At 40.4% G+C, this 13,792-nt stretch overlaps 1 protein-coding gene and 1 non-coding gene across 2 annotated transcripts in view; both read left to right on the forward strand.

Moving 5' to 3' along the window:
• PMFBP1 (polyamine modulated factor 1 binding protein 1) overlaps positions 1 to 13,792 on the forward strand; it is a 55,762-nt gene that overhangs the window by 14,422 nt on the left and 27,548 nt on the right. The window contains exons 4-5 of the mRNA XM_066243911.1: positions 826 to 1,066; positions 11,108 to 11,326. Coding sequence (XP_066100008.1) covers positions 826 to 1,066; positions 11,108 to 11,326 — 460 coding nt within the window. The remainder of the gene's footprint in view (positions 1 to 825; positions 1,067 to 11,107; positions 11,327 to 13,792) is intronic.
• TRNAA-CGC (transfer RNA alanine (anticodon CGC)) lies at positions 6,483 to 6,558 on the forward strand. The gene has a single exon. It is a non-coding gene; the product is annotated as a tRNA-Ala (tRNA).

Consider the following 13,792-nt stretch of genomic DNA (forward strand, 5'->3'; position numbering starts at 1 on the left):
CTACGCATCATGGAAGACCAGATGGCCTCCAGAATTATGTCCAACTCTCAATAGTCATTCTGAGAACTAATCTTATTTCCATAAAATCATTTCCAACTTGCTCCTTTTCTCCAGAACTCAGTTTAAAGGTCAAAGAAGACTCTAATAAACTATCTTCATTAGAAAAAGAAAAAAAAGAACCTTAAAAAAAAAAAGACAAAGAAGCAACAGGAAATGCATTAATGCCTTTATAATACTGCTCTTTGGCACACATAAGTGAAATGTAGGCTTAATCCATAGCATGTCATTTTCTATTCATTTAGAATTAAGAAAAATAATCTTTTGAATACTTAAGGATAAATAAGTAGAAATTTAATAGGTCTCAAATAAGTCTAGGCATTTCTCCAAGTCTTTGAAATTTGATTCCTCTAAACTCATAGTTAGCTATAGTGTGCAAATGTTTAAAATCCTCATCCAAGAAAACTCTTGTTTCTCTGCATATATGAGCTTTTTTGGATCTTTATAACCAGATAAATTAGGGCAGGTGTTACGTTTGCCCTGTACCAGAAGATTTGAGTGAACTCATCATCTGGTTGGTCCATCAAAGCCAAGAGAAACAGAAGTTTGGAATTTTTTGATAAGGATTTTATTGGGTATTTGCCTCACTAAAATACACCCTTCTGACTTATGTCTACCCCCAAACGTTCACTCTTTTTAGTTCTATCCACGTTAAGTATTTATCATGTCTTTTTCCAGTAGCTCTTTACCCCCAGTTTACCTGTATAACAGAGGACTTGGGCTCTAGAGAGCCTCCCCCTTCCTGTGTGTTTGATCTCCACTGCAGAGTAAGAAGCAAGCGTTATCATTCGAGGAATCACAGATGGAGTTTGAGCCCTCTAAACAGCGTCACCTGAGACAACTCCAACAACTCAAGAAAAAGTTGCTGGCCCTTCAACAAGAACTGGAGTTTCGCACAGAGAAGTTGCAGACTTACTACTGTTCCCTCCTGCAGTATCAGTCCGTCCTCGAGAAGCAGACTTCCGACCTCGTCCTTCTTCACCATCACTGCAAACTGAAAGAAGATGAGGTATAGATAGAATTACTATGGTGATGTCTCATATATCCATGTATCTATAGAGGTCAGGCCGAGCCTCCTAGAAAGCCAATGTTAAACTGACAGAGGAGAGCTTCGCAACATCTTGAGCAGGTTTTACCAAGTTCCCCTCTTTAATTCTTGGTCTTTTTGAAGTAGAGCAGAGGGAAGTAATAGCATAATTGGGTGAGAGTTCCAATATTAATGCATATGGTGTGTGTGGTGCATGAGTTTGTGCACACGTGTGTGTATGATATGTGTGAAGGCTCATCATTTCCATTTTATTATCATTGCAATTTAAATGCAAAAGACTCTAGGTCTCTGAGGGTTATAAAAAAGGCACAAGGTCCATTAAGTGATCCATTTTTAGAAATATCAAGTTAATATAAATTCCTGGCACTGGCACAGTTGAGAAGATAACAAGACATGGAGTCTGAACCAGTCATTGAGAAGACCAGATCAGTCATTTTTCAGACTGGAGTTTGAGATCACGTAGACTTAGCTTAACTATATATATATATATTCTGGACATTCATTTCTATTCGTGTCCCTGGGTTGTATATTTTAAACCAGAGAATTTTTGTGTAATCCCAAGTAAATTCCAAAGACCAAAGCTACAGAATTTAAACCAGTTGAGCAATGGTGGCACTAGCCACAGAAAAACCATGGTTCCTAAGTAATGGGACAGGCAGCTTCCCCCAGCATTTCTTTCTTTGCATTTAAAAATAAAATCCAATCACTGTCTTGGATGGTCCTGTTGCTGTGTGTGTGTGTGTGTGTGTGTGTGTGTGTATGTATGCGCACACACACACACACACACACACGCGAGCATGCACGTGCCCGTGTGCACACAGACTGTTACTTAAGGACTAACTCCAGGGGCTTTATTAGGGGCCTTAAACAACATGGAATTTTTTTAAAGGAAACATTATGGCCAGTGAGAATTTGTTAATAAGGGTTAGGTGGGAAAGAAACAGGAAAAGGTTATTCTACAAAATATAATCTGGGACAAAGCTGGGAACATAAATCATGGTTTAATAAAGCTAATGCAGGACCGTTGTTAAAACTCACTCACTATAATTTAAACGAGTCCAACCTGGACAAAGGGACCCTGAATTAGTTGTAATTCCAGTTGGCTGCATATAACAGAAAACATCCAAGTAATAGTGCTTAAATAAGATACTTTATTTCTATGACATATAAAAGAAGGTCTAAGACTGTCCTGGTAACTGCATGTGTCATCAGGTTCCTAGGATCTTATCTTTTCGCTCCACCATCATCAGTTCAAGGCTTCCTTTTTCTAGGTGGCTGCTGGAGCTCCAACCATCACACCTTTTATCCAAATAATCAGAATGGAGTTTGAGGATGTGGAGAGAAAGGCACATGCCTCCCATTCAAGGATACTTTAAAAGCCCCACCCACTTTCACTTAGATATCAGTGGCCAGAGTTAGTTAAATGGCTACAGCTAGGGAGCCTAGGCAATGTACTGTTTTAGTGAGGGGCACTGCTGTCCCAAATAAAGTCAAGGTTCTATTGCTAATGAGGAGGGGAGGAAATGATGCAGCAAGGAGCAGTAGCAGTAGCAGTCTCTGATACAGACCCCAAACCAGGGAAGCATTGAAAAAATTACTTCAGGCATTCTGCCACATTCCCTCACACTTTATTACACAGAAGCATCAAACTTCTAAGGTCAGGTTTGCAAACAAGGAGATGAACTTAAGTAGTTAATTCAGGAGGTAATCTTAGGAAACATGGTAAGAGAATAGGGAAGTAAGTCAAAGAAGGGCAGGAAGCTCATAAAGAAAGTCTATTAAGAAGTTCACTGTTGAGGAGCGGCAAGATGGCAATGGAGTAGGCGAACGTTCCAACTTCCACCTCCAAGAACCAGAGTGGATTACAACTTAATTTTAAGAACAATCATCTGGGGAAACTAACTTTGGGCTAAACCAAGAGGAATCTATAACCAAAGAGCACCGAAGAAGCCACACTGAGACTGGTAGGAAAAGCAGAAACACGGAGAGGGCTGCCCAGCTCCCGGGAGCGAGCGGCGGCCTGGAGGGACTCGCGAGGTGGTGGGGTTTTACCGGAGAGGGGAGGGTCCCCAGGACCGAAGCCCCAGCCTGCAGCCCCGGAGCCTAGAATTGGTGTACGGACAGTATTTAGCTGCAAAACAAGTCAGTATACTGTTTGCAAGAAAGAGACAGATTTCTCAAACCCAGGATTCGTCTTAAAGGGACCGCACAAAAAATCTCTTTTACAGCCACTCACCTGGGGCTCTGGGGGATGGGGAGAGCTAAGAGGACCAGAGTACCAGGAAGAGAGTGTAATCTAGGAGGTACAGGGAGAAACAGCCACCCTAACCCCTGGGCTGAGTCACTACCCAAATCTAAAGTGAATATTTTTCCTGGAACCAGCAATACCAGCAAAGGGAAGCAGGTCACCAGCCAAATAGAAGCTATCCTGCTACAGTCAGAGCAGAGTCGCTTAGAAACAGGGAGCCCATCAGGTATACAGTATTGAGTGCTGAGGTCTGAGCTACAGCGCCACCCCCACACTGCTGAGTGCTCGCTGGAGGGCGGAACGTGGGAGCATGGTCCCATCTGCACGGGCAGAAGCTGGGACCAGCCAAGGCTTGCAGCCCAGATGGGTGAACGCAGTTCTGCCGCGGAGGCGAGGCAGAAGCCACAGCAACCGCAGTGGTGAGCTGGTGCTGGCAACACCTATGCCTAAACACCTGAGGCGGCAGCAACTGTGGTGGCGGGCCTGCAGATAGACCACACCTCGGGAACACAAAGCCCACACCCATTGGACTCCTGTGGCCACATCCTTCTGAGGGCTGAAAAGAAAGAAAAATAAAATAAAATAGGTTGTATAGAATGACACTTGAAGCTAAGGGGCAAGCCACATCCAACACCTAACCTAACCCCTGATTTATAGTACTGAGCCCAACAAATAGCCACCAATAAGAGATGGCAGAAAGCAGATCTCAGGGGAACCTGAACATTTAAATGACCATCCTCCAGGCCAAAAGTAGATAAAAGCCAGCCTAAGTTGATATTAACAATGGCACCTGGGTTCAGCAGAGGCAGCCGCAGGATCTGGATTGCCTGTTGCTCCAAAAGGATAGATAAGGGCCAGTCATAGGCAGCGACCCCCACTGGTCTGCGCCAGGCTCCAGCCAAGAAGGTCCAGGGAGGGCACAACCAGAGGCCAGATATGGAGAGCATCAGTTCAGGACCTAACAACCCTTGTTAGAGTGACATCTTAAGGAAGAGCTCCTCACACCTGACCCAGTTAAGATATGGAAAACAGAAAAGAAGCTCTACTAGTTAAGGAGACCACAACTCGAACAAGCCTGCAAACCACAAACAGAAACAATGGGAAGACAGAAAAATATAAGCCATATGAATCAAGAAAAATCTCCAGAAAAAGATCTGGATGAAATGGAAGTAATCAAATTACCCGATGCAGAGTTTAAAATAATGATTGTTAGGATGCTTAAGGATCTCAAAGCTACAATGGATGGACTTAATGAGCACCTAAATAAAATAATTGTAAGCATCAAAAAGGACACTGGAATCATAAAAACAACCAGACAGAAATGACAAACACAATATCAGAAATGAAGACTACACTAGAAGAAATGAAAAGCAGGCTGGATGAAGCAGAGGATCAAATCAGTGACTTAGAGGACAAGATAGGTGAAAGCACAGAAGCAGAATAGCAAAAAGAAGAGTCTGAGGAAACTCTAAGAGAGCTCTGTGACAACATGAAGAGAAACAATATCCGCATAGTAGGGATTCCAGAAGGAGAAGAGAAAGAACAAGGGATAGAGAACCTGACTGAAGAAATTATAGCTGAAAATTTCCCTAAATTGATGCAGGAAAGAGTCATACAGGTTCAACAAGAAGAGAGAACCCCATTAAAAAAGAACCCAAAGAGATCTACACTAAGACACATCATAATCAAAATACCAAAGCTAAGATATAAGGAAAGAATACTAAAAGCTGCAAGAGAAAAACAGGCAATCACCTACAAAGGAGCCCCATAAGGATGACATCCAACTTTTCAACGGAAACACTCGAGGCCAGAAGGAAATGGCAGGAAATATTCAAAGTAATACAGAACAAGAACCTACAACCAAGACTTCTTTATCCATCAAGGCTATCGTTTAAAATTGAAGGACAAATAAAAAGCTTCCCAGACAGGCCCTGGCTGGTTGGCTCAGCGGTAGAGCGTTGGCCTGGCATGCAGGGGACCCGGGTTCGATTCCCGGCCAGGGCACATAGGAGAAGCGCCCATTTGCTTCTCCACCCCCCCTCCTTCCTCTCTGCCTCTCTCTTCCCCTCCCGCAGCCAAGGCTCCATTGGAGCAAAGATGGCCCGGGCACTGGGGATGGCTCCTTGGTCTCTGCCCCAGGTGCTAGAGTGGCTCTGGTCGCAGCAGAGCGATGCCCTGGAGGGGCAGAGCATTGCCCCCTGGTGGGCAGAGCGTCGCCCCTGGTGGGCGTGTCAGGTGGATCCCAGTCGGGCACATGCAGGAGTCTGTCTGTCTCTCCCCGTTTCCAGCTTCAGAAAAATACAAAAAAAAAAAAAAAAGCTTCCCAGACAAAAAAAAAAAAAAAAAACCTCAAGAAATCCATCACAACCAAAATAATGCAGCAAGAAATATTAAGGGGACTGTTATAGACAGAACAAATCAGGGAAGAAATCTAGTAAAAGAGGAATGTAGATTTAAAGAAAAAAATGGCAATAAACAACTACATATCAATAATAACCTTAAATGTAAGTGGATTAAATGCTCCAATCAAAAGACATAGGGTAGCTGAATGGATAAGAAAACAGGACTTGTACATATGCTGTCTACAGGAGACCCACCTCAAAACAAAAGATACACAGACTGAAAGTAAAAGGATGGAAAAAAATATTTCATGCAAGTGGACATCAAAAAAAGCTGGTGTAGCAATACTTATATCTGACAAAATAAACTTTAAAACAAAGACTATAGTAAGGCATAAAGAAAGTCACTGCATAACGATAAAAGGAGCAATCCAACAGGAAGATATAACCATTATAAATATTTATGCACCTAATATAGGAGCACCTAAATATATAAAGCAGACCTTGATGGACATAAAGGGCAAGATCAACAGCAATACTATAATAGTAGGGGATTTCAATATCCCACTAACATCACTGGATAGATCCTTAAGAAAGAAAATTAATAAAGAAACAGGAGAATTAAGGGACACACTAGATCAACTGGATTTAATACATATCTTCAGAACCTTTCACCCTAAAGCAGCAGAATATACATTCTTTTCAAATGCTCACGGTACATTCTCTAGGACAGACCACATGTTATGGCATAAAGCAAGCCTCAACAAATTAAGAAGATTGAAATCATTTCGCCCTGGCTGGTTGGCTCAGCGGTAGAGCGTCGGCCTCGCGTGTAGAGGACCCGGGTTCGATTCCCGGCCAGGGCACACAGGAGAAGCGCCCATTTGCTTTTCCACCCCTTCGCCGCGCTTTCCTCTCTGTCTCTCTCTTCCCCTCCCGCAGCCGAGGCTCTATTGGAGCAAAGATGGCCCGGGCGCTGGGGATGGCTCTGTGGCCTCTGCCTCAGGCGCTAGAGTGGCTCTGGTCGCAACATGGCGACGCCCAGGATGGGCAGAGCATCGCCCCCTGGTGGGCAGAGCGTCGCCCCATGATGGGCGTGCTGGGTGGATCCCGGTCGGGCGCATGCGGGAGTCTGTCTGACTGTCTCTCCCTGTTTCCAGCTTCAGAAAAAATGAAAAAAATAAAAAAAAAGAAATCATTTCAAGTATCTTCTCTGACCACAATGGCATGAAACTAGAAATCAACTACAATAAAAAAACTGAAAAACACTCAAACGCTTGGAAACTAAACAGCATGCTATTAAATAACAAATGGGTCAACAATGAGTTCAAGGAAAAAATCTAAAATGTCCTTGAAACAAATGAAAATGAGAATACAACAACTCAAAATGTATGGAACACAGCAAAAGCAGTACTGAGAGGGAAGTTCATAGCATTACAGGCATACCTTAAGAAGCTAGAAAGAGCTCAAATAAACAACTTAACCCTGCAACTAAAAGAACTAGAAAAAGAACAGTAAGTAAAGCCCAGAGGAAGTAGAAAGAAGGAAATAATAAAGATCAGAGCAGAAATAAATGACATAGAGGCTAAAAAAAAATACAGAGGATTAATAAAACCAAGAGCTGTTCTTTGAAAAGGTAAACAAAATTGATGAACCTTTAACCAGACTCACCAAGAAAAAAAGAGAGGACTCAAATAAATAAAATTAGAAATGAGAGTGGAGAAGTAACAACTGACACAGCAGAAATAAAAAGGATTGTAAGAAAAAGCTATGAAGAACTGTATGCCAAAAAATTAGACAACCTTGGTGAAATGGACAAATTTCTTGAAAAATATAATCTCTCAAAAATCAATCTGGAAGAATCAGCACCCATTTATGATCAAAACTCTCAGCAAAGTGGAAATACAGGGAACATACCTCAACATAATAAAGGCCATCTATTACAGACCCACAGCCAATATCATACTCAATGGACAAAAGTTTAAAGTAATCCCCTTAAGATTATGAACAAGGCAGGGGTGCCCCCTTTCACCACTCTTATTCAACATAGTTCTGGAAATCCTAGCCACAGCAATCAGACAAGAAGAAGAAATAAAAGGCATCCAAATTGGAAAAGAAGAAGTAAAACTATCATTATTTGCTGATAATATGATACTGTACATAGAAAACCCTAAAGTTGCAGTAAAAAAAAAACAAAAAAAAACACTAGACCTGATAAATGAATTCAGCAAGGTGGCAGGATATAAAATTAATACTCAGAAATCAGAGACATTTTTATACACCAGCAATGATCTGTCTGAAAGAGAAATTTAAAAAACAATCCCCTTCACTATTGCAACAAAAAATAAATAATGTACCTAGGAGTAAATTAAACCAAGGAGGTTAAAGATTTGTACTCAGAAAATTATAAAACATTGATAAAAGAAATCAAGGAAGATACAAACAAGTGGAAGTATATATTGAATATATCTCATATTCATAGTTAGGAAGAATAAACATCATTAAAATGTCTATATTACCCAAAGCAATTTATAAATTCAATGCAATTTCTATTAAAATACCAATGACATTCTTCAAAGATATAGAACAAATATTCCAAAAATTCATATGGAGCCAAAAAAAGAACACAAATATCTTAGCAATCTTGAAAAATAAGAATAAATTGGGTGGTATCTCACTTCCGGATAATCAAGTTATACTACAAGGCCATTGTACTCAAAACAGACTGGCATAAAAACAGGCATATAGATCAATGGAACAGAACAGAGAATCCTGAAATAAACCCGCACCTTTATGGACAATTGATATTTGACAAAGGAGGTAAGAGCATACAATGTAGTAAAGACAGTCTCTTTAATAAATGGTGTTGGGAAAATTGGACAGCTACCTGCAAAAAAAAAAATGAAACTAGACCACCAACTTACACCATTCACAAAAATAAACTCAAAATGGATAAAAGACTTAAATGTAAGTCGTGAAACCATAAACATCTTAGAAGAAAACATAGGCAGTAAGCTCTCTGACATCACTCACAGCAATATATTTGCTGATTTATCTCCACGGGCAAGGGAAATAAAGGACAAGATAAATAAACGGGACTATATCAAACTAAAAAGCTTTTGCACAGCTAAAGACAATATGAACAAAATAAAAAGACAAACCACACAATGGGAGAACATATTTGACAATAAGTCTGATAAGGGGTTAATAACCAAAATGTATTATATAAAGAACTTGTAAAACTCAACACCAGGAAGATAAACAATCCAATCAAAAATGGGCAAAAGAAATGAATAGACACTTCTCCAAAGAGGATATACAGATAGCCAATAGGCAGATGAAAAAATGCTCAACATCACTAATCATTAGAGAAATGCAAATTAAAACCACAATGAGATATTACCTCACACTAGTCAGAATGGTGCTTATCAACAAAACAACACAGAATAAGTGCTGGCGAGGATGTGGAGAAAAGGGAACCCTCCTGCACTGCTGGTGGGAATACAGAGTGGTGCAGCCACTGTGGAAAACAGTATGGAGATTCTTCACAAAATTAAAAATGGAACCGCCTTTTGATCCAGCCTTCCCACTTTTAGGAATATATCCCAAGAACACCACATCAATGATTCAAAAGAAGAAATGCACCCTCATGTTTATGGCAGCGTTGTTTGCAATAGCCAAGATCTGGAAACAGCCCAAGTGTCCATCAGTGGACGAGTGGATTAAAAAGCAATGGTACTTATACACAGTGGAATAGTATGGGGCCATGAAAAAGAAGGAAATCTTACCTTTTGCAACAACACGGATGGACCTGGAAACTATTATGTTAAGTGAAATAAGCCAGGCAGAGAAAGAAAAATATCATATGACCGCACTCATTTGAGGAATCCAAGGAATAATGTGAACTGAGGAACGGAATAGAGACAGAGGCGGGATCAATGGGTCCAGAGGGACAGTGGACAGAGGGAAAGGGGAAGATAGGAAGGGATCAGAAAAGGGAAAGAGGTTGGTGAAATTATACACACATAACACAGCATTATAGAGAGCAGAAAAGCTAATCCTGGAGGGAAAGGGGGAGGGGGAAAAAGAGGATATTGTGGGGAACATGGGGGGGAGGGAGAGATGCATTCAGGGGGACACCAGAATCTATGTAAACACAATAAATTAAAATTTAAAAAAATTATAATAATAATTAAAAAAAAAGAAGTTCACTGTTGTAGACAACTGGGGTCCCCTCCCTGGAGAACTCTAGGAGACAGTGTGACATATGCCCCAGTCATTAGTTAAGGATTGCACTGAGAGAATTAACTCCCCAGTACTTGTACCCTGCCTTGTCTTAACTCCTCTGCTCAGGTGGGCCCCTAGAGCCAGAACATCCCTTAGGCAGAGAGTTGAAGATTCTTGGGGCTGGAATGAATTTAACATGCAAAGGAGTGGTGAGCGCCAAGGGATGTGAGCAGGCCACTGACAGCTCCCGTAATTACCATTTAAATATAAAATATCTTTTTCCTCTTCTCCTTACCTAATAAACACCTCAAACTATATGACTCTTTCCTAAGAAGAATCTCAAATGGCAGGCAGCAAGTATAATTAGCTTAGGCCAATAGGGCATGTTCTATTCGAATTCTAGGCTGAAGTATTTGAACCAAAGTTCAGCCTTCCTTGGTGATTCTTCTGCTCTTAACTCCTTCCACACATGCACTTCATGCCATACGCTTTGGCTCTCTCCACTATGTCCAGTTGTTTGCTCGTTTTAAATCATATCTCTCCAAAAATGTCAAGAGTTTATAAACTCTGAGTGAGGAGCCCATGTCGTATCGGTATGTTTTCCCTCGGCACCCAAGATGTTGCTCATGAGTATTCACTACATATGTCAGTTGGTTCACTAATTAATTGATTAGAAAGAAAAGGAATCTAAATAAGGATTGTACATATCCCAGAGGAAGTTCAGGTCATGTCCCCTCGCGATCTCTAGGGAACTTGGCTGACATGGACCCGTGTGCACAAGGTGCTCTACGTTTTCTAAATTAGACCTCTAGAGAATACCTAGGAGAGACAATACTGGTATTTCAAGCCCTTTTAAAAAAAAACAGAGCCATACAAATTGATTCCTATTAATCAAGGAACAAGTCTTTATGAAGTTCTTAATACATGCCAAGCAGAATGGGAAATAGGTATGGTCCCTGCCTTTAAGAAGCTTACCAGCTAAATAGGACCTCCTTTTTTCTTTCTAATCATTAATATTTTGATATTATATATTGTAACTTTCAGAGCTATGCTGGGCCTGTTCTGTGTATCTGTGTTTCTTAAGAGGCGTTAAGATATAAGGCTCCTCTGCATGGAGTCTTATTGCCATATTCTTTCCTCATTAGACACTTCTGTGGGTTCAGTGTGGTTTCCTTCCCATACCAACAGGTGATTCTCTATGAAGAGGAAATTGGAAATCATAATGGGAACACAGGGGGGAAGCTCCATTTGGCACAGGAGCAACTCGCCTTGGCTGGGGACAAGATCGTCTCCCTGGAAAGAAGCTTAAACCTCTACAGGGATAAATACCAGGCTTCCCTAAGCAACATTGAGTTATTGGAGTGCCAAGTGAAGATGGAGGGGGAGCTCAGCGGGATTGTCAGTCAGGTAGGACTTAAACTGGTCTCTCAAACCCCGAGCTCCAGCAAGTGGACAAGCTCTCAGATGGATAGTCCCCGTGACAGTCCCAGCCTCCCCCATAAACCCAGACCATCAGCCAGCTGTCATTCCTTCCCCTGGATTGTGTACCCGTCAGCTGTGAACACTCAGCCTTCACATCCTCTTTAAGCTTGTACTTTAGGAATTTTGAGACCCTTGATCAGTATAAAAAGCCACCACTTCAAATAAGGCAGAAAGTGTACTGCCAAATGAGCTCTCAAATCTTCCATGTCCTCCTGAGGGAAGGCTCTAGGGAAGGGTTGTTTAGGTCATAGGACTCATGCAAATCTTGACTTCAGGATCAAACAGGAGGAAAAAGCCATGAAACATGGGAAAGAGAGCCAAAATGCCTGAATTGGTTTGCTTTTTTCTTTTTTACTTCTTTAAATTACAGAAGTAATTCAATGATATAGGCTCTCTAGACAGAAGTAGGGAAATTAAATGTGAAAGTCCACTTTCAGCCTCCACCGCCCCACTCTTCCCCTAGGCAATCACGTGAATAATGTTTGGGAAATCTTCCCTGGCCTTTTGCTGTACAGTTATATACACAAATAGTTAGGGTTTTCTTTTTATATAAATGGGTCATTTTATAAATGGGATTCTACAACTTGCTTTTTAAATGTATCTTAATTTCTTTTTAGTTACTACCTTTATTCTATAGTATCTATACCATCTACTGACCGGTTAGCCTATTACAAATAAGCTACAAGACACATCCTCATTTCTGTGGAGTCATTTCCAGAAATGGAATTGCTAGGCCAAAGGATATGCTTATTTTTAATGTTTAAAGAGACTTATAAATTACATACCAAAAAGGTCCTACCAGTTTCACTGATAAGAATTGAGGGAATTTATTTTCCCATACTCTGTATATTTCTTAATATTTTTAAGCTGTGCTAAACTAATATATGAAAAAAAGACAGGTTTTCTCATTATCATTTTTATTTCCTTTAATTATAATAATTCTAATAGTTGTGGATTGGCTTCTCCAGAAAGAGCACTCTGAGACGGATTAGCAGGCTGGGATTTTTAGAGAGAGTTCTTGGTATGAACACCTGTGAAACAGAGGGGACAAAGCAGAGCTGGGCAGAGAGAAAAGCTGAGCTATGATGCAGTCCCCACAAAGGCCTCAGCCAGCTCCACGGGAAGCTCTGGGGCTGGACGGACATTCAGAGTGGTCTGAAATGGGGGAGAAGGGAGCTGGCCTTGATACCTCCCTGTTGATCAGTTATTGGACGTGAGCTGTCTCCAGGGAGAGGCATGACCTTGGGAAAAAGTTTTCTCCTGCCCAGGTAATCCCCAATTAGGGCTGACAGCTAAGGGCTGTCTTAGGGCGGCACCCTAGGAGCTGGAGTTGTAACTCCTTCACTGCTGAAGGCAGTTTGGGAGACCCATCACAGTGCACACCACACTAATGACGTTAACACTGTTCATGTGCTTCTCTTGTTTATCAATTACTTGTTTAAACCCTTAATCTACTGTTAATGGGTTGTTAGTCCTTTTTGTATTGATTCATAAGAGCTTCTTAAAATATTATAGGTTAACATGCTTTATTACATGTATTAAAAATATTTTCTCCCCATTTGTACTTCATACTTTTCTCCCAGTTTCATTTTATTAATAGAATTTTTCACCATACAGACCTTTTTAATTTGTATGGACTTGAAACTCTCAATCCTTCTTCATAGCTTCTAGGTTTTATGTCTTATTTTCGGAGAGCCTTCTCTACCCCACAAGATTACAAAAGATTGTCTTATATTTTCCTTTAGCACTTTTATAATTTTGTATTTTTATGTTTTTATCTTCAGTTCCTCTGGAAATTTTATGTATTTCTATTTCATGTATGCATAATGAAATAAAGCTATCATTCTATATGTTTATCAACATGGATCCTCCAGGTGTTGTCCCAACTTTACTTACTGAACATTCCACTTTTGCTATTGATTTAAAGTACCAACTCAGTATATGTATTCAGTCTCTGTACCCATGGCTCTTCCTGGATACTATATTTCTTATATGTCTTACCAGTTCCTACACCAGGGTAAAAGTTATTTAGTGACATAAAATAATAGTATGTTATGATAACTCCTCTTAGGGTGGGTCCTCTTTCTCTGTTCTTTACCTTCAAATATCTCTTGACCATTTTTTGTGTATCTCTACTTGGTAAAATTTACATTTATATTGACAGAATTTCAAATTATATATTAGTTTGGGGGAAATTAGTATATCCTGTGGGATATGATATGCTTCTACTTTTTATTCAAATTATGTGTCCTTCAGGAAGACTTTACACTTTTTTGTATATATCTCATGTATCTCTTGCTAAGTTTATTTCTAGATATATTATGGTATTATTGGTTTTATGAATGAGATCTTATATACATTTAATTTTATTAATTATTACTGATGTAAAGG

This window comes from Saccopteryx bilineata, chromosome 9 (assembly GCF_036850765.1).
Source record: "Saccopteryx bilineata isolate mSacBil1 chromosome 9, mSacBil1_pri_phased_curated, whole genome shotgun sequence".
In the NCBI taxonomy this organism is placed as follows: Eukaryota; Metazoa; Chordata; class Mammalia; order Chiroptera; family Emballonuridae; genus Saccopteryx; species Saccopteryx bilineata.